Below are 27,963 nucleotides of genomic sequence, written 5' to 3'. Positions count from 1 at the left end.
CTCACCTCGTTAAATGCAAACTACAAATTCCGGCTCTAGATGATTAACGGGAGAAGAAAGAGGGAAAATAGTCTTGTGTCTATGTGGTGACGGGCGTCTGACCTTTCACAGCAGGCTGCTGTTTTTTAGCGTGTAACAAGCAAAATAGTTCTGAAAACCACTGGTAAACTGCAGCTGAAGAATGAATACAGAAAAAAATACTCATATTTATACCAGCTGTCACATGTACCAGGGTTTTGCAGCTTTGGTTCAGTCCTGGTCTGAGAAAACCACCAAGCTCCTTCACGCAGACTTACTATGTGCGGCTAAGACACAGAGACAATCAATCAACAACTAAATTAGAAGTTCATTTGCATTTATTTTCATATTAAACAGTGTAATTATAAACATTTCATTAAATTACACTAAGCATGATCAATATGAAGTAAAAATATCTTTAAAATCTACACGTTTAAAGGACAATGAGTTCCACGTCCGCTTCTCCTCGTCTTAATTTAACTGCTTTTTAGCCAACGACTGATATGTTCCTCTGATCGACTCAGCTTTAAGTTACAAAATGAAACCTCATACCTACAACTCAAGTTACATCATTTCCCATTTACAGACAAAAAAAAATTAACATTTATATACACATCGGAACAGTTCAACATTAAGTTACATTTTTCAAATGTGCAAGATTAAGCAAAAATGTATACTGTAGTCAAATAAAACATAATTTTCCTTAAATAAATGTTCAAGTTTAACTGAAGCACAGGCTGCTGGTTTTTAAACAGAGGTTAACATCGTCTAAGATACAGTGCCTTCTGTACGGGGCGGAGGGAGATGGTGACTAACTACTACAGGTGGAGTATAGCTGTTCCCCAGGTGAAATCTAACATGATTCGAGCCATTGAAAGGAGAGAACCATACAGTATTTGTAGAACTTACAGTTTTCAAAGAACCGAGTTTATAGCTGTACATGAAAACCTGTACAGAAAACCTTCCTGTAGCTGTACAACCCTGCACAGCCACAGAGACGACGGGTGGCCTGCAAACTGCTCAATCAGGGTCCTTTAGGAGGAGAATGCCATCTGAACAGGTTCATAAAGTTTGACACAGTAAAAAAAACAAAAGGCAGACAACTCTGATAAAAGCAGCAGTGTTATTTGTTCTAGTAGTGACATTTTTTTTTATGAAGCTTTAATAAGTCCCTGCACGTTACTTAAGAAACGCCGCCACGTTTCACCAGATCATCCTATGACCTCCTCCGCAATTTTCACCCGATACATGGAATTCATTGCACATCTGTAACCAAACAGCTCAACACATTTCTTCATTCTGACATTTAAAAATAAAATCTCAAAACTTTTTTTTTTTTTACAATCTCACTTGACGTGTGATTAGAAATTTCGTAGTGATAGTGAAGTTGTCTTTACGACATCGACGGCGAATGTGATGAGACCGAGTGACGAGGAGTTGAGACGAGAACCGTCCGAGCAGCTTCCTGCACGTTTCAGAGCATAAAATGAAGCGTTGCAACATAAATAACTTGTTTGAGCTTTTTCCTCCCCACTGTTAAGGATTAATATGACAATTCTTGTCAAATACCGGCCACAATTCTTACCGAGATGTCTCAAAAATATGAAACTACTTACTGTAAACGCTCCTTTCAAACACAGATGAAGGAGCGTACAGTGCGTCACCTCTGCAGATGAGGGGTTGATGATTATCCAGTCATCCTCTGTGTGTGTGGATGGTGCTTCCTAACTTTCAACCTGCTACAGAAGGATACCACAGTTTCTCTCCATTTAGGAGATAGTGACTACACCCAAAAAGAAAATAAAAGGTTACAAAAAATGAATCACTCTTTCCAGAAAATAAAAAAGGCAGCCACTGAAATAATCGCACAACATGAAGGAGCAAAATCAACAATGGTGCAGAAACAGCTTGAATCTTCAGTTTTACATCAGCTGAAATCAAAAGAGCTTATTCCTAATCGGCTGTAGTGAGAGCTTTGCCAGCCCAGTGTGTCAGTTAACAGAGAACATATAAAGTCTTTTTTTTTTTTGGTGACGCAAAAGTCCTGGAGAAGGAGTGCACTTAGACACACAACAAAAAGAAGCAGCCAAACACTTGGAATGAGCTCGACGAGTCTTTAAAGCAAACATTTAGAAGCTCGGCCCGTTTGTAGTCATTTTCTGTCGTCTCTTTTTTTCTGTTTTATTTTTTTTATATTCCAAAGTGTAATTGCACTGAACTGAAATCACACACACTGATGTAGCTGGAGAGGTGATGTGACTCAGGCTGGGACTGGGCCTCGTCCGTCTGTGTTCGCTGAAAGTCATTTCACAGCCTTTGTTGTCATGAGCGGCTCCATGAAGAACAGTTCTGCCTGAGAGAAGCCTCCACGGTTCGCCCCACGAGACGTGCCCTGCGTCCTCAATAAGATGATGTCCATTCCCCAAAAAGTGCGATTCAAGTTCATTTCTGAGTAGTGTGACGGTCAGGGGTCCCTTCATTTATCACACTAGTCTTTTTCTCCATCTTCACTGCTTCCTGTGGTGAAGTAAAGAATAAGAAGAGAGTTTAAACAACTGAATATCACTCAAGCTTGACTATTTCATATTATTTTAAGAACTAAAGAACATGGTACATTTAAAATCTTAAAAACACATTTAAGATGTCAATAATTAGTAAAATCAAATATCTTCATTTATTTGAACCAGGAAATGCATATATATTAAAAATTAAAAAAATCATTTTGGAGGACTAATTTATTATTTTGTGAACTACACTTGTCTGTTTTGTTATTTGGATAGCTCTGTTTGGCTAACAGCTTGGTTCTAACAAATCCACCCACCTTCACCTCTAAGGCTCCATAATTAGCATGTTAAATCATGTTATCTTGTTATTACAGAGAAAATTCCAAGCAGCCTACAGAGACTTTAGCTTATGCTAAGCTAAGTAGCTACCTGGAAAAGCTTGAAATTTACCGTACACACACACGAGACTGGTACTGATATTCTCATCTCAAACTATTTCTTGAACACAATGCTCAACTCGCCTCCTTGTTCGATGTCGGAGTCGGTAAGATGTGTGAGGGAGAAGCTAGCGATGCTGGCGGGTGAGATGGAGAAACGGGAGTAGTTGGAGGAGCCGCTCCAGCTGGGCTCCAGCATGCGCCCTGCTGCCGGCGGCGGAGAGGAAAAGCGAGATGCCGCAGATGAAGACATCGCCTTAGATAATGGGTCTTTATCCGTCTGGGGCAGGAAGGCTGGTGAAGGGGAGGAGAAGTCATCGTCCCACTCAAAACCACCACCTGCAGGGAACCAACGAACAAGTCACGACATGTAATGGCAGAGACACATTTCCCGTAGCTGCATCCATTTGGTGTGTTTTAGTGTTACCCTCTTCATCCGTGGAGCTTTCAGAGTTGGTGAACCGGTTTAGGTAGCTGGCAGTGGACACTGGGCTGCTGAACTCTGGTACCTGACTGTTTAAACCTGAAGAATGGTCAGCCAGCTCCTTGGTGGGAGTCTCCTACATCAGAGGGCATAACAGGTTAATCAGAATGGCTGCACACGTCGTCTTAGTAGATGCAAACACAAGACTCCAACCCTAACCCTAAACAGATAATGCTTTACCTGGTCAAACAGGTAGACAGTGACATCGTCGAAGAAGGACACAGCTCGTCTGGAGTTATCGGCATTGCTCCTTGAAGAAAATGACGATGACTCTGCGTTCAGAGCGGTGGGTTTCAACAAGCTCTTCAGGTTCTTCGCTCTACTGTCATCTGAGACAATGAGCGGCACCGGATGCACGGTGTCATCCTCGCTTTCTGAGCTGGAGCTGTGCAGCCGATACGCACGGACGTCATCGTCGGAGTCATCACTGTTCTCGTCCTCCTCATCGGCATCCACGCCATCCTCCTGCACATCTAATCCTGAGCCGTCCCGCCGCCCCAGGTAACGCCCCTCCACGTCCGACTCTCTTATTTTATGACTATCACTGGCGTAGGTCCTGGTTAGTTTAGCGTGAACTGCGTTCTCCTGCTTTGATGGAGCAGCAGAGGGAAGTGGAATTGAGGTTTCTGGATCTGTAGACTGGTCTGGTTGATCGGGAGTTGTTGTTGCGTCCTTGATAAAGTCAGATTTGTTTTCATCTTCATTAGGGCTGATGGTTGCCTCCCCCTCACGTTTCTCTGTGATGTCTGAATCTACCTTTGAAAACAGGCCCCAAACATGAATAGTAGGTTTTTCTTCTGCCTCAGCTTGTGTTTCAGCAGCTCCAGAAGATTTCTGCTGAGACATTAAAGAATCTATATCGCTATCCCCGTGAAGCTCCAGTGCTGGACCTGCAGAGGGTTTGCTGCCCTCGTCAATTGAGTTCCTCAGCCACGGGACTTCAGCAGAAACTCCAGACTCTTCAGACTTCTTCTCAGGTTCTGACTCATTGTCTGAGAAGTAGGCAGAGTCTCTGTAGTTACTGCCCATGGGCAGGTCCTGAGCAGGAGGTACCTGATCAGGCTGCTGGGCTTCAGCAGCATCCTCACTATGAGTATCTGGAACAACTTCTACTTCAGAAATGATGATTTCTGGTGGAACCAGATTTGCTGCAGCAGTGCACTCTTCCGTCTCCTCTTCTTCTTTGGCAACATTCGTGCCGTTTTTGACGGGGGAGTCGACTGTGGCATTAGCCTGAAAGTTCCATTCAGGAGACTCCAGGTTCTCTGTCTCATACCCACTGTCTGATATTTTGTGTGGAGGCTGGAGTTTGTGTTGAGCTATTTGACCATTCAGCTCTTCCCCCGGTTCCCCAAGTCGGTGGATATCAAGGGAGTCGAGAGAGTCTGGTGTCTCTGCTGAATTATCTATAGTTGGTAGAGTGGTGGACATACTGTCATCCAGTAAACTGTCCTGGCTGATCTGGTCCAACGATGGCCCAGAGACCAACAGAGAAGATCTGACAAGAGGTTCTCCGTTAGTATCCACAAAGGATTCTTCATGGTCAGACAGAGTGGTTTCCAGTTCTATATCTGCATCCTCGAGAAGTTCACTCAACAGATCGTTGCTTGTAAGGTCTTCACTGTGTCCGATGTCTGAGGACAAGACTTGGACTTCCAAGTTTTCAGGCATTTCACTGCCTACAAGTGGAGCACTATCCTTTGAGGTTCCAAGGTCGACTTCAAGGCTGGGAATTTTGGCATCTGTGCACCATGAGTCTATAGTGGCACTTTCAGAGAATGCAGGGCTGTGGGCATCACTTTGACTAATGACAACCTCAAACCTTTCTGAGGTAGAATCAAAACCGGAGTCTACACCTCTGTCTGAGGCTTGCAGCAGACCAAGGTCTTCGGTGGAAGAGCTATTTCTAACTGGCAGCTGGTTGCTTGTGTTATCGTCTGTGACCACTGTAATGGAAGGCACCAGTGTTTTATTTTCTACCAGAGACTGACTAAACTCCCCAAAGCTAGAATGTGGAGAGTCTACAAGTGTCTGTCTTGAGGATGTGCTACTTGCTGCAGGATTGGAATAAGTATCTGCTGTGTCTAAGCTGCCTAAAGTCTCAAGATTGTCCCAAGAACGCATTTTGAATGTGTCTTCAGGTTGGTGGGCTACGCCAGGTGAAAGAAAATTCTGCTGTGGACTTAAGAAACTTGATCCATCTTTCATCAGGTTCTGCTCTGTGAGAAACATAAAGTTGTCTGCTAGTTTATCAGTGTTCAGAAGCACCATCATATCTGTGTTTTCCTGGTCCCCTTTCACAGGATCTACCCGCTGAGTGGCTTCTGAATGATCCTCTAAAAAAGAACTCCCATAGGATTTATCGTCATCTGCATCTTGAATGTCCAAAGGTAAACCTTTGTGGAAAGGGTTCCCGTTGCGCTCTGGAAGCTCCATAAAAGTCTGTGTCCAGGAAGGGGAATCCTCTTGCTTGGACCCTCCCTCTGTAAAAATGTTGGTGTGATATGGGCTGTCATTTTCAAGAGATGACCATATGTGACTGTCTGGTAAATAGGAATCCTTGGAGTCAATGCTTTGGTGGAAAAAGTCAGCATCAGTGCTGGACTCATCCAGACGGACATCTTGGAGAACAACAAAATCTTGCCGGCCTGAACTGTAGTCCATGACTTGTCCTCTGTTCCCATCTACCCCAACATTGCTCTCCCCTTGTTCTTCTAGTTGTATGTAATATTCATTTCCATTGCATGGCTTTTGTGCATCAAACACTGGTACAATCCCAGGTATTCCTGATGGAGTGTTACCACTTTCTGTGCCCACTGCTCTACCTTCCAGCTCAGGGAAATGGGCCTGGATATCTTCACTGGAAGCAGGAAAGAACATGCTGTGGTAGTTCAATGTTGTGTCCATGCCTGAGCGACCATGGCTGCCTTCATAGTGGTCATGCTTAGCTGCCTCCCAAACATACTCAAAGCTGAGACCTTTGCTAGTTTCAGTGACGGTCAGAACCTCATCGATCTCTTGTCGCAGGGCATCATCAGCAAACTGTTCCAAGATAGGGAATGAGGAATGGCTAATAGTGGTCTGCCGTGTGGAGGGGTTGGGCTTGAGAGCATCCCAGCGTTGCTCAAAATCTTCTTCTATGTCCTTCTGGCCTTGCATGCGCAGGTAGATGAGCAAACGGTGCACTTCCTCTGCTGTAGCCCGCTTTTCTGGGGACAGCCAGCAGAACTGCAGGACCTCGAACCTGCAATTACACATGAATCAGACGTCTCCTTCTCTTTCCAATGACCAAATACTTGTTTGTTTCTCATTTTTGACTGCACTATTTTTACACAATTTATTCTAATACACATTTTACACACAGACTCACCATCTGTCAGAATAGGGCAGCTCCAACTGTGGCTTGAAGAGTTTGACTTGTTGTTCCTTGATCACATGATTGAGAACCTCGCGGTCAGACAGATGTGGATACGGCTGCGTTGCGCTCTCAAAGAGCTCCCACAACGTCACCCCCAAGGCCCTGCAGACGGGGGAGGACAAATTAGCTGTTGGAATTTATTGCAGGTCAAGAGGTGTGTTGTTACGAATATCCAAAGCCAAGAGAACAGTTGGTATTAAACAAACTACATGATTTGTGAAGTAAGTATAATCAGGGCCTAATTCAAACACTTCACTATGAGTTTCTCTTCAGTTGAGGATCATTTTAAAACATATTTTCAATCAGGGGGAAATCTGGCCTTTGGAACCAGAACTGACTTACGCCATTCTGAAATTTATGGATTGAAGTTGGGCAATGGGTCATGAAGTCAGTGAGGGGCTGAGAGAACTATACAATATGGAGAGATGCAGAAGTGTTGCAGTTTTAAATGTCCCTTTACCTTTTTTTGGACATTAGTTGGATTTTTGGGGGATTTATAAAGTGTTATAAGCAGAAAGGGCTTTTGAATTATGAGTTTTTTTTTAAGTCACCAGTTGTCAGTGTAGAGCTGTGGTCATGAACCTACCACACATTGCTGGGCTTGGTCTGTTCTATAGTGATCACACCCCCGTGGCGTTCACCCACCAGCTCAGGAGCCAACCAGCGAAGCGGAGCAAACACATCATCCTCAGTGATGATGTAATCCTCCTGTAACAACATTATCAACATTTCAATAATCAGTTGACTCTGGAAATACCTGAACAACAAAGGATGAGTACATTGCAAGATGGAGAAAATGGACAATGTATTCAGAACAGTCAGTAAGTATTTGTTTTATTATTCCTATTCAGATTTCATAATGTATGCGTTTGTTAGATGCAGGTTTATGGATGACATGTGCTCAGCAATTGTTGTTGCTGCTGGTATTTCTTTTTTGAGTCAAAAAAAGAAAAAATATTCAATAAAAGAGTGTAAAAAAGTGTACATACTGTACATTAGTTCTCATTGAGGCAGTGTGCTCTCACTTTGCCTCTCCCTTTCTTTACAGAAATAGATTCACTGGGTGACCTTCTGAGTATTACATTCAGACAGCCAAACTGTCAGATCAGCAGTATTTGAGGAATGCATACATCAGAGAGAGTTGCCTTAGGACGTATGTAGCAGGCAGCAAGTTACAAGAGAAGAACAATGTTAATTCTTCAGTGAAATAAGCAGTTGATCAAAAGCAAAACATCTGCGACAATGAACAACATTCATTTTCACCTCAACGGGAGCTGGCGTTGGGATTTAAGCTCAACAAATAACCAGACTTCAGATGAGCATCTTAAATACATAAGCCCCATGAGTGGAGTACCTCTCGACTATTTTATTAAGGAATCTGAATTTGTTAAATTTGGTAAATGTAGAATCTTCTTACAATAAACTCGTCCGTAGGATGATTTGGCATTGGTAGTGCTACTTGAAGCATGTTTTTGCCTTTACTTCACCCAAACTTAACAACAGTTTGAAAGCTCCAACTTTATGTAATTTACATGTGTTCTATGTTTAACATATTAGGATTTCCATTTCACTGCAAATGTCGATTTTTAGGCTAAAAAGATAATCTGATAATTGAGACACTCCAATGAATTTACCAATGTTCATGATAAATTACTGGATCAGTCTTAAAATGTCTTCTTCCAAAAAAATTTTTAATCAAACAAACATCACTCAGATAGTGTTTTCACTGACTGATCTCACTCACTCACAAATCCCTGCATGTATATTTGTCTCTTGATACTTTACAAAGACTCCAGATGGTGCTGTTAACCTCACAGGGCCTTAATGCAGCTCTGGATTGCTAGCACCTAGCGGGCACTAGGAGAGCTATACAGAATTCAGGGGTCTTTTCATTTGGTGCATTTATTCAATGCGCACAAGGTTGAGGCAGTGTTTCAGAAACCTTATTTAGCAGTAAAACTAAAAGAAATACACCCATCTTGTGTGTTTGTGTGAACTGGACCTGGTCAGAATATACAGATTCATAAGATAGTAGTGAAATGAATTAATCTCTATGCAGAAATGTCAGAAACAGAAAAAGAGTTACAGCTTACTTTGTATCTGTAGGGTCCAATTCCATAGTCTCCTACTCTGACAGTAAGATCTGCCGTCAGGTAGCAGTTCCTCAGAGCCAAATCACTAGAGAGGATGGACAAAAAAACAAAACAGATAGAAGTTTGTTAGATTCTTTATGGGCTCAATATTTACCAAATCACTCAAGTCATTCGGAAGACTGCTAGACAAATAACCAGAAGGGGTTTGTTCTTGCCATTTTTTTGCCTGAGCATCATTATTTGGCTGGTGTTCAGTGTGTAGAAAACGAAAAGGAATCTACCATAATATACTCTTAACCTCAAAGGCTACGGCTACAGTGCAAGAATCAAGGACAGAGGAAACTGTCAAGGAGCCTCAATAACTTTGGCAACTACAGGAAATATAATATATATAACGTGACCTTATTCACCTCTGTTCTCCACTTTGCAACAACACTCATACAGGGGCTATTCCGGACTTATGCATACAGCAGCAGGGTAGTTTTCTAGAGCGAAACACAAGCTATCTAAACCTTTTGTGTGTCGCCCAGGAGAGGGTGTAAGAGGCCATGGGGCTGTCGCTGCACGTTAAGCAGACATATGGTAGTTCATTCACTCTGAATGAGGTGACCGGCTTTGGTTTCCCATTAGCCCCGAGGTATTCCCTGTGCACAAGTTCCAAGTCCATTTTACCCGCCTAACAACAAACACTGCTGACACCAATGTTCTTGTGTGCATATGGCCAAGCTACAGTCAGACCCGCTGAAACCGCTGTAAGATTGATGGAGATTTATTTTAAACCCTCCTGTCCCCCTGCTGTTGGCTGAGGGCCCAACATACAGTAACACGGCAGGAGGGAAACAGGTCCAACATCTTAACCCTACAAGGCTAATGCGTAGCGCGGTAGTGGACGCTCCCATACCATAAGACACCCGTGCGGCTTGGTGCAACTTTATTTAAACCGTTAAATGACATCATCCGTGTTCAAGAGGAAAAGGAAACAACCTTTCATTTTAGAGTCTGAGTGACACAGTGGTTAAAAAAAACATACACTACCAATAATTGTTGATAATCACCTTTCAGAAAATGTTTCATGATGTTTACATTTTCAATAAAAAAACGGAAAGTCGATCATCTTCTCTTCATTCAGTTTGGAAGGACTGCACCCTGTAACTGGACTAAATATTGAAATGTTTGCACTATTGTCAACAAAGAATAAACATAAAACCTCCTAAAAATGTCTAGTTTGTTAGTTGCTCGACAGAAAAATAATCCCAAACTGAATATTTGGGTGTTTGCGACTTTTGTTTGAAAACAAGATATGTGAAAATGTCACTCAATGGTAAATTTTTCAGTACTTTTTTCACAATCTAAATGATCAATTGACAAGTTCACAGTTATAATTATTAATAAATAAAATGATTAGCAACTAACATTATTCAAATTATTCGTTGTGACTATTCTTTAGTGATATAATTAATGCAAATATGTTTAAAGGGCTAAGAGAAGTTGAATCTGCACCTTAGACAAAAAATCTAATGATTATTCTCCTCCAGTCAGTAAATGAAAAATGTACAAATAAAGACATTAGTAGAAAACTGTTTGAAAATTACTTCTTACAGACGGACGTAATTGTACTTCCTACAAAAAGGGAAAAGGCAAAACATACTATGAAATCAGATGAAACTCTGAAGGAGTGCTGGATTAATGAGAACTCTCAATTTTAGTCAAACATGTAAGATGTGATTAAGGCTGAGTTAATATCAGTAAAACAATCTAATTGCAATATTATTGCTAGTATAAGTATTGAATGAACATTAACTTAAAATAAGCTTTTGAGTTTCTGGTGGCAAAATAATAAATCTCAACAAAGGTTATTCGTGTTCCTGCTTCCCTCTACGGTTTGTGAATGAGAACATTCAGTCATGACACACAGCACATTGTGTGTGTTTGCTCTTCTGCAGCACCACCGCTGAAGTTTCAGCTTTGGATATCAGCCCACACAGCACCAGGGTCTGTGGTGCTTGTACCATCAACAGCCCTTCAGTCACTTCTGTCAGCATGTGGGGTTGAACTCAGTTTCTGTAACATTGTTTTAATATTTTTTTGTTAAAAGAGCCAGAGAAATATTTTGTATTATTTTAATATTTGTGCATAAACTCAAAATTATATATCACTTTCGATTAAATGAGTTTCAGTTAAATTAGTTCAAATGGAGGGAAGCCTGTAGAACTTCCTCTGGGTTGTAACAAGGCCCAATACGAGGCTATCCTTTTACATGCAAAGCGCAGAATCATCATATCCTTCTGGCAGCGGACAGCTGACACTGTGGCAATGCATGGGAGCTGTGTAATTGGAACCCTCTGAGCTTATTCTGAGCATGCAAACTAGAGCTGATGAGCTGCGCATCGTGTGTTGCCCTCAAGCCACACATTTCCAACACCCCCTTTGCCCTGCTGGCTGCTAGTGGCCAGACATCCTGTACTCACTGGGGTAAAAATGAAACGGAACCTCTGTGCTACACAGACCTTTTTTGGAGAACACCGTTACTCCTGCGACGGGTTGGACAGTAAGCACTTAAGTAAAACCAACAGTTGACATAAGTCTTAACTATCATATCTTACATGCTTTATGACTCTTGTCAGTTGCGAGACACTACATATGTATCAGATAGCAAGAAAAAGGTGCAACAGTATTCGTTGATCTGAACATTTGGGGCAACAATATAAAAGTGAATTATATGTGATGAGACATGATTTTAATAAGCTGAAATTATCTTGATATAATATGTATTAAGTTTTAATTTATTGAAATGGACATGTTAAGGTCATGATAATAAGACAACTAAATGTGTAACCTACGTATATGTAATCGACATCTATTTATTCATTCAGTAAATCAAACTGAGGCACAAAAAGATAAAGTAAAGAATCTGTGAGAGGAGGACATCATCTTATCTTATCTTATCTTAGTGTTTTAGTGTTTATGGCAATGCTGAGCTAAGTGGGAATAAAACCTGAGCGTTTACTGTAGTGTTGCAATTCTGAAGTGCTACCTGTGCAGGAAGTTGTGTTTGTGGAGGTGAGTGACGCCAGCAGCAATTTCACAGGCCATCCTCTGCAGCTGCAGTAACTCAGCATTCCGGAACATCCAGTCCTGCTGAGACAGATAGCCCCGCAAATCCCCCTGCAAACACACACACACACACATTCATTAGCTCATCAGTATCAAAGGTAAACAGTCAACCGTCATTGAATTACAGCTACAGAGGGAATTTAACAAGGTGTCTTATTAGAATGCATTGTGCAGAGACCGCCACACAGGGGCAGTAGGCTCCCCTGTTCCTGTCTCCTCAGCACTTCTCACTGCTGATGTGAGAGCACCAAATAAGGGTAAAGCTGTTTAATGGACCTCTATGCTGTGTCACAGGAGTTTATAAATAAAAGAGTCCAGCTCACGTCAGTGAAATTTACTGTGCTTGTATCTGGTTGGGTTTCTCAAGAGTGGATGTGATAACAGATCAAGTGAAGCAGGATGAGGCACTTGGAGCATTAGTTACAACCCAACACAATGAACAAACACAGGCTTATACACACGTACGGTTAGAAAGTGATAATAAAAGTCTTATCGAATGCTGCATTTTGTCTCAACAATGTGACTGATCACCGTGATGTGAGAAGCTGATACAAGAAAGAGAATCTGAAACAAGAGGTTCAGATCACAGTGGTGGAACTGAGCCCTGAGTGACAGTAAATCTAAATTTCAACGAGGGTCTCAGCTGTGTGCAGGTTCCCAACCCTGGGCTGCGTGGGAACTTCTGGAGACACCTGTGGTTATCAGTCATCAGCATGTAACAGACGCTACAACAGTTGAGAGCTGTCTATTACAGTATACTGTACTTTGAGCCTTTTAATATTCCAGTGTGTGCAAAAAAAAAATCTGTGCGTTACCGTAGCTAAACCGCTTATCATGGCTAGCTGGAGGAGCTGGTGCCAATCCCAGCTCGCACTGAGTGAGAGATGAGGTACAGGGCTGACATAAAGAGACAAACATTTACACTCACATTCCCAACCAGGGGCAATTTAGAGACTCCAATCAACCTGCTTGTGTTTTGACTGTGGGAAGAAATTTAAGCAGGCACAGGAAGAACATGCAAACTCCACACAGAAAGGCCCCCGGCTGGCTGGCTGGTTCAAAACCAGAAACTACTTGAGAGAGAGTGCATTTTATTGATCTGCTTATTTAAATTTTCCTAAGTGTGTAAGCAATGTGTCGTTTAGGTTACGTGTGTTTTGGAGATTATGATCACCGCGGAGTCAAAGCATAAGAGAGGGCTGATTAACCAGCAGAACTGAGGTTCCCCTGAGGAATTAGCTACTAAGAACATACTGTACACAGACACTGGAGTCACAGAGTATAGGAGGCCCTTTTGTGCAAAATGTCAAGTCACATGCAGTTTACTTCTCCCTGAGCTGTCTCACTGCAAAGCAGCTTAGATCAGTCCTCTTATGCGAGCAATATTTAAGTGCTTCTACCACATTTAACCCCATATACACACACATATATGTACACTAGCATACAACTAAGTTAAAACTGAGTTGTGGAACTGATATACTCTGATTCATATTAATGACGTCATGCATCGTATTTGCATTCTGATGGGTTTTAGTCCGTTTCAGCAGCTCAATCTGACATTGCACAGACTTTGTACTCAGAGCTTGCAGAGTAAAGTCTGCTTAATGTCTGGATTTGGTGATTTGTGTTCACACAGGTCCTGCAGGTGATGTCTGGAAAAGTTCAGGGTAAGAGTCCACGTGTGAAAGCAGCTTCTGTCCGTCACAAGGCACATTGCATCCATCTAATGCAACTAAGTAACAAACTGCTGCTCAGCCTCTCTGACACTTGTGCTGTAGAGAGAGGTGTGCCTCGCGCTGTCTTCCTTGTTAAGTATTCAAGGTTTGTCTAAAAAGATGTTAGGTTTGTTGATAGGTGATTAGCGTTAGGGCTAGCTAAATATGTCTGAAACAAGGTCCATTAATAGAAACTGTCCGTGCCAAATAATTTTGAAAGAGCAATAGCCAATGGGTAAACCCTAAAAACACAGCAGGCCGACCGCTGGTGTAACTTCAGTCGGTCGCACGTCACTCTGTTGACCAATAGTGTAACTTGATCGCAAAATAAACTATCACTCACTCGGTTACAGACATTCGGGAACGTAGTGCTGGACCATGGCCGCTTCAGCCAAACAGGCAAAACAAAAAAAGAGGGAGGAACTCTGAGAAGGGGGTTTCACAGAAGAGCTAAATTGAATGTATGGTAAGTGATATCCTCTGCCTGTCTTTATTTGTGAAGGCTCCACAGCAGGTGATTAGGTCCAGCTTCCAGTGGGAGGATCCAGTGCTGTTAATGAAACAATATTAATGGTGAAAGGCCAAAACAATTAGGCCTTGTGTCTGACACATGAATAAACCAGACTCTGCCAAGTTCCCAGATCCCATTATCTGGCTCAGCCACCACATGATTGAGGTATGTCAAAGAAATAATGATTTTCAAGCTATTTTAAGTGGCCCCCCAAGCTGCTAGTGGATATTAAAGGCAGGCTATGCTATGACAATTTTTTGTAATCACTTATGAGCAAGTGGGCCATTAAAAGAACTGGGAAATCCAGGGTATTTCAATAAGAAAATCAACACATCGACACAAAAACCCAGATAAAAATCACAATCACCCAGGCAGAGTGTAACCAAACAGCCAGCTTTGTCAAATGAACTCTGATTTATTAGAGAAAATTCTGAAAATGCCAATTAGCCTAAAGATGTCCATAAGGACAGCAACCACATAAGGGCAGCTTTACCCACAAGGTGTATTACAATGTCCAGTGGGCTTTAGGGCGGACTGTGTTTTAAGTCTTACATCATGAATGCCATGACAATAACATAAAGAGCACTTCCATCACCTTGCGAGGATTGATGCTTTAACAGCCATAATAAATAAAGATGATCAACGACTTGCAAAAGCCAAACGAGTGTCCGACACCCTGAATCAGAGAAGGGTCCTGGCCAGGCACCAGACAGGGGATCCATGCATTAGAAGCTGTCACTCACACTATAGTATGTGACATTCTGTGGCCTCTGCACCAGTTGCTTGATGTATTTTAATGTCTAAAATGCTTTGAGTCAGGGTTACCCAGCACGGGTGATACAGGACAGAAAAAAACACCATCAATCACCAGGCTGTCTTTGGGAACGCCCCTGTCTATTAGTTTTTTGGGATTCACCTTGTACACAGCACAGCTGCAGTGTCACATTACATGTTTCAACATCTAGGGGATGATTGACAAGGCCTGAAGTAGTTAAGAGGCCACAGACAAGTCGTCTTTAACTGTAAATGCAACCAGATATCAGACTCACTACTTGTTTTTACATGAATTTAAGTTTTATGTGGAGGCAGTGCAAATGAAACTTGGACATGTTGACACGTATTGTGTAAGGATGAAGTCCTCCAAACTCTTTATTGGGCTCTAGATAACGAGTTTAGACCTGACTCAGTTGCACTAACCTCACACATTATCACCTTCAACAAACAGGACCTGCTCTCGTCATGGCATCTTTCCTAATGGCTGGTAGATGCCTGTGATAAGTCATTCACCTTGACTCCTTTCCATCTCCTGTCAGAGATGTTACTAGAGCTGGCAGGGAAAGACCACAATGCCAGGACACCGGCCAGGCCTGGGCAGCTGACAATACTCCAACCAAACAAATATATAGTATGCAATGTCTGGCTAGATGAGTTGGACTAGATCCTGCTGGACCAGGTTTCCAGGTCGGAAATATGAGAAGGCGAGGTGGGGTTAGTCTAAATATTTTGTGTCACCTAAACAACATGCAGCTCCATTTTCCTGCAAGCAAATTGAAAGTGGCAAACATTCAAACTGTCTATGCCTCTGTGCTGCTAATTTATCATTACATACATTTAAAGCCAAAAGAAGAGTGTAATGCTTTCTTATCAACTTCGAATGGATCATTCATGGTTACAATAAAAAGGGGCACACAGTATCTTGGCATCAAGCAGTTAGTGGGTGGACCAGTGCCCATCTTGTGCACCAAGACACCCACCCCCACACTAATATTAATCTTTTATAGTTGCGAGTATAACAGGTGTCATCTGATTCAACTCATGTATTGAAGAAAATAGACTGTGGCTATTTCTGAGGTTGTAATACAAGTTAGTGATTCACATGTGAAGAATTACCTGCTTTTCCTGATCAACTCCACCCTTGGGTGTGATTTACTACTGTTCAGAATAGCTGTAGCGCTACTTTGTTTTCAGATAGCTTTCCTGGTCAGATCTGCATACATGTAGGTGCATTTTCTTGATGTACAGTACTTTTCTATTCAATTGAATGATAATCTCCAACAACCAGTCAAATTGCTGAATATATAGTCACAACCTCCCTTTCTTTTGATGAGTTATACTGTTAAATACTGGCCAAAGGGTGTTTGTGTAAAATTCCGTCATAGTTAGTGACTGAATTTCTGAGTTATGGACAAAAAAAGTGTTTTGTTTATGCAGTGACATTGACTCTTAACCACCAAAATCTTATCAATTCTTCCTTCTTTGATGGTTTTTCCCAAACCTCAAAGAAATTCCCTCAAGGCTTTGCTGAGGCATTCCGTTCATGACAATGGGAAACGCTGAAAACATTGAGTGTCGTCAACACATAAACATAAACACACATAAAATGGACAAACGTATCCACGAAGAACCACAGTGACAAAAAAATGTTTTAACACCTATCACCTATTTAATGCATAGCTCTCATCATTATTTGAAGCATATGCAAAAGTAATGGTAGTGTTTATTATACTGGCTCTCTCAAATTATGCAGTTTTTGCTGGGACTACTGCTTAAGTTTACTGAACGGTGACTCCATTCTTGGGGCTGTACTTCAAACTCACCTTCAAATGTAACATGATCACTGTTTGTGTTGATTACACACTGGCCTGATTTCACCTGTGCTGTGTTTTCCATCCTGTTTACTAAATTAAAGTAATGACTGAGAGCACTTGACACAAAAAGCTAAACAACTTTAAGTACTGCATTTTTTATCATAAAAATGTGTCCTATTAAAATAAATCAAACAAACACAGTGTTGTATAGTTTTAAGGTAACACAGATTGCTTCGTTGCAAGTCAGTGGGCACTCACAGGAACAGCTCCCTTTACTTTAGACTGAAATCAACAGTCTCCGACATACACAAGGTTCTGCCTATTAAAATGCACAAACACAGCAACTGGTAGAAGTGACACCAGAGGAGCGTAAATGGAGCCTGTTGCTTAACTGGGCGAGGTGGGAATGTGAGAAGTCCCAGGCTTAGACAAGCTATGCGACTTCAGCAGGAGGAGGGGAGTTGATAAGGAGGGAGGGGGGGCTCGCTGCAGTCAGAGCCCGGCCCACACAGGACAGATAAAGACAAACAGTGCATAAATCCGCTGCCATAGTGGAGTCTGAAACAGTTCAATGTGTTAAGAGCTAAGTTGGGATTGAGACGGAGAGCTTTCAGCACAGGTAGTCGACAGGGCCGGTCAGCTATGCAGGCTTGCTGGACGGTATTTAAAGAGGTCAAGCCCAATGAATTTGTGAGCTTGACAGAATGACAAGTGCCAATTGTCAGATTTGTCAATTAATGAAGCCTTCCAAGTGAGGAAGTGCTAACATAGACAAAAATAAACAAACCATCTCTCAATCACAAGTGCAGAAAGAATGCGTGTTCAATAGAAGAAAACATGCATGATGTTAAATTTGTGTTGTTTTTTTTTACATGGAACATCAATATGTAATTATTGATGTTATTCAATTATTTTCACACAATCTAAAACTTTTGTACAGAGCTGTAAATTAACAGCTGGGTGATTTTGCATTTGTTTACACAAATAATATTTAGGCCCCGCATTTGGTCACTCACCATTTCACAGTACTCAAAGACGAGCAGGAAGGGAATGGCCTCCACACACTGGCCTAGGCACTGGAGGATGTTTGGATGCTGCAGCACTCTGTAAAGATAAAATAAGATGAAGCCTAATCTTTACAATAAAACATTTGAATAAGATCTTTAAGACTTTCAAGGAGTCTGATGCAGTGTGTGAGAAGAAAGGTAGAGGGAGCTGCTAACATTACAGTGATGTAATGAAAGCTATTTTTGACTCAGAGCATGTCACACCACAGACATATCTATGATCTCACTGATATCTCAAAAGTAAATAAGGTCAATACTATCAATAATCAATTAAATACAATATACTTAACTAAGCCCAGTTCTCAGACAAGCAGGGTTACAGTGTTTAAAAAATAAAAATAAAATCTATATACCTGTATGGATCTCCTTGCTGCAGGAAGTCATTCTGCTCCTTGGCACTTGCATTAGCTTTTAACTCCTTCACCACCACTCTGGCTCCACCTGGATCTGTGAAGATTTCACTCAGTAGGACCTGTTAATACATAAAGACACATTAGACACATGCAAAATGCCCATGCAACATTTCTTCCTCTAGGTCCATATGATTTGCATTGTAAGAGGTCAGTGGCAGCCAGCAACTGCAGAGAGAAATACTGACAAGGCTACAGCTCTGACATATCAGGGGAAAATCTGTATTCTACTGGTATGGACCTGCCACTAACATCAGTCATAATACAAACATTTTAGCAGTTGCAAGATGGCTCAGTAATCATATGATCTGCCAAACTTATTGTAGATTTACTAGTTACTTTTGGCAAATCTTCAACTCAACTGTTTGCAGGTCATTATCACAAATTTGGAATGTATTCCAGACTCGTAGTTGTTCTAAGCCTGTCACATGGTCACATGACTTTGTCCCAGTGTCAGTTCATAACAGCGTCACGTGACGCACAAAACTATCACTACGATTAAATGTCCTTGTCTGAGGAAGAGTAGTATAAGTAGTAGTAGTAGTAGAAGTAGTAGTAGAAGTCTCAGCAGTAAAAGTGGTATATTTGCATAAACCTCAACTTATAATAGATTCAGAGAATAAAACCAGCCTGTTGTAGAGCACAGCTCTCTACTTTAAAAGCCACGTAGAATAACTCCATTCAAACAAACATTGCATTGACTTAACATTTCATCTGTGAATAAAAAGGAAACAAAATTTTACCTGGCCAAACCAGCCATTGCCGATCTCCTGGATGTAACTCAGATTGTGACGTGCAACCTGGAAGCTTGTGGATCCCTCTGTGAAACCAACCACAAAGTAATGGTCATTTAAACTGGCTTTTTAAGTCTTATCGGGAGACAAGTTTAATTTGTCTGATTGATTTAAATCACCAAACTGAAAACTGCAGAGCTATTTTTCAGAAAATTGGGCAGTGCATATTTGTTACCATCCTTATCAGATGTGTTTCAATTAAAAGGCACAGAACAAAAATCCATCTATTCAAAAATATGATCAATGTGACATTTTCACATGTATTCACAATGTATGTGATATGTTAATGTTAAATGTTTGAAGCGATGAATGCATATTCCACATGGTATAACTCTTTTTGTCAGTGAGTGTGCGTGTGTTTGACCTGTGAGGCGAGCAGGGGGTTGGAGGTGTGGAGGTCCAGGTAGGGCCACAGGGGACACAGCGAGGGTGTACACCTCGGCTGGAGACTGCATAGAAGGCGTGTCCTCTGCCGGTGGAGTGAAGTCGATCTCATCGTCAAAGTGGTCCTCAAATTCCTAAACAAAAATCAGGGGGAGAATATTATTGCGATCAAAACAGACTTGCTATGATACAAGAGTGCAAAAAATAAGTGTATATCTTCCATAACAGCACATAAATTCACAGATCATCCATCACAATCCATTCCCACTCTGTATTAACATGGGATTCAGTGGAGTTGTGTCTGTCTGGCTACCTGCCTCACGAGACTCTCACCTTGAAGTTGATCTCCCTTTCCTTGCAGCAGGTCACGCAGTTTACCAGCAGCACCACCAGGACCACAAGCGCCGTCAGTGACACCACCAAGGCCAGGTAGAGCGAGGTGGAAGCAGTGTCCCCTTTGCTTACTGCTGAAGTGAGAAAAACAGACAGAAACTGTGTTCAATCCTTCACATTTATAGCTGCATTTGAAAATTTATTCAGAATAGAGTAAAGGGAAGGTACCTGACAGGGTTGTTAAGTTTCAAGCATAAACATAAGGGTATTTGACAGTAACACAGCCCAGTGAGGGTGTGCTGGCTCTATTCTCTAAATCCACCCACAACAGGGATACATTTAAGCTTGACAACAAAAATACCCTGCACAGTGCTCTCACAGTATTCTCAATGAAAATTCTTGAGCTTATGCTCTGTCTCTTTGCAACTCGAACAAATGGAAAGCTGCAACACTGAGCAAGACAGACACTAATCCAAGCTATTTAAATGTGGTTTCTTTAACATTGCGAGAGGTGTTTTTTTAACCTCTGTAGTATGCACTCTGAGTTTTCTTTTAACAGTTTCTGCAAACATGACATGACAATAAATGTGAGGCCAAAAACCCCGACCTCTGTCCCTCATCAGCCATTCAGAGAAATGGTTGTGGGGGTTTCTGCCGGCTGATAAGCAGCTGATGGTGCAGCAGTGGTGACAGCAGGTGGGGGCCTGCGCCGAAGAGGATGCTGCTGGCCCAGCAGTTCAAGTGTCAGGGCTGACAGCAGCCTCGCAACAACACCCACTGCGCTGCTCAGCTGTAATACTCGTTCGCTGCACTTATGCCAGGACGCATTTACCCAGCAAAAGCTTTCCCATTCTACTGAGAGCGTTTTCCCGTTCAGTGCATCACCTTTGTTCCAGAGGCTGCTTCACATACAAAATGCATCACCATTTTTTCCAGCATGTTCAAGTATGAAACATAGATAATGTGCTACAAGAGGAAAAGAAGCAGAGCATGCAAAAAGCAGATGCATTAGGCAGCAAAAACATATTTACACCAGATGTGATTTGACATGAGATAAGTCAGCAATGAATCACATGTGTTTCACTTTTATTATTTATAATCAGAAGATCTACTACAACAGCAGAATTTATAAGTGTTGGTGATAGCCTTGTCTGCAAATGGATTTTTTCTCTCACGCTCATCTTGAGCTCATCTTCTGTATTTAAAAAAAGAATGCCTGTCTTGTTTCTCATAGTTCAGACAAAAGCTCAACCTTTTGTTGTCTGTTAGTGGGAGCTTGTCACCGAGCTCGTTCACCACACCCTCCACCTCGTTTCCTCATCTCCCAAATGTCGTCTGCTCATTTCCTATTGTCCATTTGACAAGTGTCACTACTACTGCAACTCCTGTCGTCACAGTGTGTGAACAGTCAGCAGCAAATCAAGTCGATCCCTCATGCTTACATTCAGGATATCATCTCTGTTCGTATTCGAGTTGTGGATTTTGCATTTGAGTTTCACATTAATGCCCTAGTGTGAGACGTCTCGGCCGACGTACGAGACTCCCTGAATCCAAATGCATGTCTAATTCCATTATATTGTATCACTTTGTAATAAATGTAAACACAATCTCAGCCTGTTACATCATATCCCAACATGGCATGATGTGTGGGTGAGCGTGCTGAAAGACCAGGGAAGATTTGTGTGAGGCACCCCTCCCCTGTGTTTGTTCTGTCTCCCACTGGTCAAAGCTCCTCAGGTACATCCTGTCTGTGATTGGGAGAATCAACACCTACTGAGTCTCCGTCTGCTCAACTACAAATTCCCGACGGATGAAAGCAGCCGAATACAACCGGCTCCTTGGTGTGTCATGTTTTCACGTCAGCACATGAAGGTTTGAGATATTACTGCAGCACAGTCGGAGTCCTTTGGAATAAATGAACAACCAGACTTACTGCCGGTATATCTACTCTAAGCCTCTTAATATTTAAAAAAAAGAGCATCATTTCCTCTCGGTTTGGGATTTTTCAATTTTCTCAATAACATGAGCTTTTCCAGAGCAATTCAATCTCAAACTGTGCTCACATTGTTCTGTGGATGCTGTAAAAAGAGCTATATCCAAATGATGCCACGTCAGCTTGAACACAGTTATATTAAAAATCTAATTTTCCCGTCACCTTGACTCGTATAAACTAATAATGTGATCTTCTCTCAGTGCAGCAGTATCGGATCTTCTAGTATCCTTTTGCCAATCTTTTTGATAAATAAATTGTGTACTCTAATAAGTAGAAAAACGTTTGTTATGGATTTTACATAATACATACCAAAAGATGACCGCAATTTGTAATGTTGCTAATTTTCCAATAAAGACAGGTAAAAGAAGAAATGATTTAACTGTTTTCCTACTGTTTTGGCATTTGAGTGTGGACAGACCTTAAAAGATAGTAATGATGCAAGTTGCAAGGGCGACATTGTGGCAACTTCGGTCACACCCTGGCCAAAGTGCCAAATGTCAAGTGCGGAACTGAATTAATTAACCTGGCACCAAATTCTGCTGTCCCCAAAGATTTTCATTGATAAAATATCCCCTCAAAATAAACCTGCAGGAGGTTGTAGAGGATGATAAGTAGTCTGACAACCAAAAGGATCTTACCACAAGTATGACCACTGTTGGTCAGATATGCATGCAGGCTATGCAGAGAGCACAACACCAGCAGATGAGAAGCGATCATTAAGTTCCCTGGGGCGCATTAGATCTAATATGATCCAATGTGTCAGCCATGATTAAGATTAATTGTCTGCCACAGTAAACCATGGCTGACAGAAATAGAAAGGATTGCTCAATCCGCTCTGTTGTGATATACATGTGATTTCTTTACAAATGTCAGTCATATATATATATATATATATATTTATATATATATATATATATATATATATATATATATATATAATATATATATATATATATATATATATATATATATAAAATAAATACAGAATCACAACCCCACAACTGATGTCCACTTGAAAAGGTGAATTTTGTTTCACCTACCCCCTGAGATTAGTTTTAAGACTGCAGATCATGCTCTGCAACAGTTACCACAGGAAAGAGACATACCGTGATGCAAACTGTTAATTATTGAAATGACTGAAACACAGCTATTTTTACTCATTACACAAACCACTCTTCTGTCCACACTCAGATCTGCTGGATGGAGCTCTTACTGTCCATGTCCTTACAACTGTGAAAATAAAGTGTTTCTGATCTTATAATGTGTTGTTGAGATCAGGAGGGAAATAAGGGGCCTTGCTTAGTCTCATAGAAGCTACTGAATGTTGCAAACTACAACAGGACTACAACTAAAACACTGGCAGGAAATAGTAGATTTCCAAACCATAGAAAAAGGACATTGTGAAAAAGAACTACTGATGAATAACAGAGAAACTAAGCAGGCCTTTAGGAATGTTGATACATGGCTAATGTAAAACTAAAACCTCCCTTCACTGCCTTGCGCCTTTGAGCGAAGAGAACAGATTAAACATTTTCTGAAAGTGACAGTGAGGCTTAGCTTAACATAAGTAAAATGAAGATCGACTTTGGGCTAAACCTCTATTTGAAGGATATTCCCCACTTTACAGCTCTGAACAGTTGTGGCGGGTAGATTCATCTTCCATTAGCATTAGTGAACTATACCCAGATGAGTACCATCAGGGCCTCACACCGTGACTGGGAAAGCCCTGAATGGGGCTGCCTCACAGACCTCGTTCAGACCTGGTAATAACATTCGTCCTGAGCGATCCAATCCCAAGTGGTACAGGTCTGAACGCACCCAAATGCTTCCTGAGATCCGATCACTCGACCACATACAGAGGTGGTCTGGGACGCATGTGGTAACATTCTCTTCGCTGCATGAACGCAATGTCCTGGGCAACATATGACGGACCACCTACTCAGCCCCTCCTGACTCCTCTGTCTCTACCACTCTCTCTCTCTCTCTCGCTCACAGACACAAACACATAGACAACAGACACATCTGTAACCTCAGAGTGGCTAACAACAGCATAATTGATCATTCACAAACGACTTATGTGTATATTTGCATATCGAGCAGGGAAGTGAGGTCTGATCACAAGTGGTCACAGTAGATACAAGTAGGACACAGCTTAATGCCAGGTGTTGACATACATACTTAGTGCTGACCACTTGTGATGAGATCTCTCAGGAGAGAGAGGTCCAAGGTCTGGATAGGTCCAACGGCTGGAAGAAATTTAGTTTTTCCCCAAAGCTAAAATTTGTTCACAAAAATCTCACATAAAAACTGATACCATGTTGCTTGATCCTGGCATTGGACCAGCCTAATATTATACAGCACTATTTCATAATGTGGACTCGTACAGTTACAACCACTAACATCATAAAAGCAAGAGATAAACCAGGATTAAAATGCCCTGTTCCAGTCAGCTCCAAAATGTCATGTGATGCTTCCCAGTTGCATGCCTACGTTTATATCATACACAAACACAATGCATCTTTGACCCAAGCGATCGTTCACAGAGTATTACAATTGGCTTTAATAAAAAGCTTAACTCTGCCCTAATCCGGTGAAAACATTTGGCTGTAATTGCAGGCTGCTTTTTTGACCCAAACACCTTCTGTCTGTTTGAGCAGAGCAACAGGGTTCCAGCAGCAGTTGGACAGATCAAAACAGGAGCTGGGTCACGGCAGCTCTACATGGGATCACTTCTCCTCGGTTAGGTCTTTTATGAGTCATTGGTTCATATTATGACTTGGCGGGTCCCTCCAAATGACTCAACTGGTTTTTGGGACCAATACGACAGGGAGCTGCCAGGTCTTATTTTGGTTCCACTGCATATTTCATTAGGCATTTAGCAGAGGAGGAGCTGACCCACTTTCTGCAGGTTTTTTCCACAAGTGTACACAACACTGGATGTCTGTGCCATCAGTTAGGATGGAGGATGGCATTGTCTGGCTATGTTTGGGTCTGGATAAGATTTGTCTGTCTGCTGAGACAGGAAGCACCGAGACTCAGATTAAATGAAGCCGTCAATACTTGGTGCTGCCCTTGTGCAGATCCATATCTAAAAGACTGTCCTGCCCTTTTTCATTAAACGTTTGCAAAAACTCCTGTTTGCTGTAAAAGATGTTGAATGAAAAGAGAAACTGGATAAGTGTGACAGGCTCTATGACAGCAACATAGAGCATAGAATTGTTTGTAATAGCAGCATCCCTTACTGCTTGAGGTGGTACACACTGATGTCCACCCTGACTGACAGGATAGACATGCCACTATCACCTGACTGTTACTACAACGTCATTAAAGCTGACCTATCTACCTTTTTATCCCGAGAGAACATGTCACTTAAAAATTCGTGACAAAGTGACAAGTTTAGTTATTATCCCATACATGTGATCTCTTCAATCTCTAACCTAAATCAAACCTTTTTAAAAATTGAATAATACTTGGTACACACTGGTAAATGTGGCCTGGGCAAGCAGGGCAAAGGACAGGTTGCCATGTCACAAAAGCATAAAAATCATGCTCATATTGCGACATCACCATCCTGTATGTAGAGTTATGATGGAGCAAACAACCCCATTGTTAATCATTGACTGGGTCTGATAAGATTGGAATATGTTACACATGACTGACCCTGACTACAATATATTCATGTTTCTGTCTATTCAGTTCTCTCAAGGAAGCAGGTTACAGTGGACGAGCATCTTGTTCAGAGCGGCTGCAAAAATAAATGTATCACAGTGATCACCTGTGTCTCCAAACACATTTATGGCACCCACTACATTACATTACATAGAATGGATTCTTGGACTTTAACGCATCAATTTATTTAATGATCACGACTCATGTGTGATATCTTGAATCCCATTTTTTCTGGAAAACTCTTAAAATCCCTTGAAAAGTATGTTCTTCAGACTGAAGGGAAACAAATGTGTAACAACCAAATTCTTGAAATATTTCACTTGATTAATGAGGCAAATAAGTAGAACACTGTTATGTAATTTTCTGTTTATCCACTGTCGTACACATTTCATACAATCAACTTCACCCTGCTTCTCGTGGAGTCTCTATAGCAACAATGGTTTTTTTTAACGAACTAGTGTTTGACCAAATAGCAAAGGATTTTCTTCCTTGTAGTAATTACCCATCGTTGAATGATCCAACGATCACACCCATGACAAACTTGTGATGCGTCGAAGTCAAAGTGTGAGTCTATAATCACCATCATAAAGGAATTCAAGGCTCACTACAAAACAAGAAGAAACACCGTTTCCATGCTGGTGTGGCAACATCTTTCCTATTGTCCTGTAAACGTGGTTATATGTCAATGAATGCACTCACGCTACTGAAAGGTTAACATCTCAGCACCTTTTGTTCCAACAGGCTGTGTTATATTAACTCAGATGTCTCACTGCCGCCTGGATACTCACTTATTTCAGTTAAATATCAATCAACATCGAACTAGACTTGGTTAATAAGTGTTGTCTGAGCCCTGTTGCAGGAATGTTTACCAGACAGTTCGCTGTTTGCAGAGTCGTGACAATGACATGATGTAACTTGAACTTAAACTTAAACATGACCCTGCCGATATGAATTAAACATATAACTGCTGTTCTACCAGCTATGTGACTAAATAAAGAAACTCTGTAGGTGCAACAGTCCACACACAGAAAAACAATATCCACACAGGCACGATGTGTTGTGTTGTTAGCTTTTAGCTGCCGATTAGCAACAGCTTCCCCCGAGCCAGCGGATGCTAGCTGGCGGAACACATCTGTTAGCATCTGGACATGGCATCAGTGGCAGTGACTGAGCCAACAGGGGTGCAGCTGTGTGTCCGCTGTCTCACCTGATTTGTGAGGATGACGAAGAGGAGCACCTTCAGACAGCCAGACCGCCGACAGCAGAATCCCACTGGCGAGCAACAACACATATCCATGGCGGCTCCCCATCCTCCTAGCTTAGCTAGCGAGACGTTAGCTGGTTGGAAACGTCGTCCTAAACAAAAAATGTCCGATTTGCTACTAAATAAACCGCCTCAGTCATTGGTTACAACGAGTTTAACGTCATTGTCGGCGACATAAACGCGCATATTTTCGGTCTGTTTGGCGACTTGCTGTTTAGCCAGCTAACTAGCTCCAGCTAGCAGGGGAATGCTAACATTTTTTCAGCTGACGACAGCAAACAGCGCGAGCAGATGTAGTGTCCCGGTTTCCATGGAGACGAGGCGAGCGCTCACCTTAATATCATCTTTCATGTGTTTGTCTTAATGTGGATTAAAAGACATCAGCTACAGGAAATGAATCCGACTGACTGTCAGCAGACTAACCTCCTCCACAGCGCCATGTTCCTCACAACTCACGTCACTGACAGGGGGCGGGAAGTCTTCAGATGACCGACACGGGCTACAGCCAATGGCAAGGCAGGAAATCGTGGGCTTAAACACTCGCAACCAATCAGCGTGGAGATCCTGTAAATCCAGCGCTTTGTAGCAAAGCTGAGGAAAAGCCTTTTTACACCAAGTCACTTGTCAGACATGTGAGGCAGCGCTGGTCAGAAGGGATCATCTGTTTATATTCAACCTTTATTTCTTTATGGACACTCGTGAACCTTCGCACTGCGTTTTACAGGCGGACATTTGACTGAAGCATCGTGACTTTTCTTTCATATTGACACTGCATCTTGGATGTTAGACTTATTTCCAATCACAGCAAAACAATAACAATATAAAACATTTTATTATAATAGCTGAAAATATGACATTATGGCGTTTGTAGTCCCTTTCAAGGCACCTGATTTTTTATGAGGTGACATAAAGAAATGAGATAACACAAGATAAGACAAGATAAGATAAGATAAGATAAGATAAGATAAGATAAGATAAGATAAGATAAGATAAGATAATCCTTTATTAGTCCCACAATGGGGACATTTACAATATTACAGCAGCAAAAGTCAAAATAAGCATCAGTTAGTAATAAGTAGCATGCATAACTTAAGTGTTATGATAATGATACTTAAGTGTAAGGGATATTAAAAAATATATGAATGGAATAAAAACTATAAAATAGTT

At 41.6% G+C, this 27,963-nt stretch overlaps 1 protein-coding gene across 2 annotated transcripts; it reads right to left on the bottom strand.

Annotated features, from left to right (window-relative positions):
• Positions 1–338: 338 nt before the first annotated feature.
• On the bottom strand, positions 339–27,274 carry lmtk2 (lemur tyrosine kinase 2). 2 transcript variants are annotated; one of them, XM_035180211.2, is made up of 14 exons: positions 26,740–27,274; positions 19,871–20,004; positions 19,518–19,671; positions 19,103–19,179; positions 18,303–18,421; positions 17,899–17,986; positions 11,989–12,119; positions 8,955–9,039; positions 7,448–7,569; positions 6,814–6,963; positions 3,624–6,687; positions 3,387–3,519; positions 3,044–3,298; positions 339–2,535 (listed from the first exon to the last, which is right to left on the bottom strand). In XM_035180211.2, the coding sequence occupies exons 1-14, from the start codon at positions 26,840–26,842 to the stop codon at positions 2,507–2,509; spliced, it is 4,644 nt and encodes a 1,547-aa protein (XP_035036102.1). In that variant the 5' UTR covers positions 26,843–27,274; the 3' UTR covers positions 339–2,506. The 2 variants fall into 2 exon arrangements, with proteins under 2 accessions (XP_035036102.1, XP_035036103.1); XM_035180212.2 differs by having other exon boundaries at positions 19,871–20,001.
• Positions 27,275–27,963: the final 689 nt, after the last annotated feature.

This window comes from Hippoglossus stenolepis, chromosome 16 (assembly GCF_022539355.2).
Source record: "Hippoglossus stenolepis isolate QCI-W04-F060 chromosome 16, HSTE1.2, whole genome shotgun sequence".
Taxonomy (NCBI): Eukaryota; Metazoa; Chordata; class Actinopteri; order Pleuronectiformes; family Pleuronectidae; genus Hippoglossus; species Hippoglossus stenolepis.
Note: the sequence above shows the minus strand (reverse complement) of the source record. Positions and strands in the feature narration are given on the sequence as shown.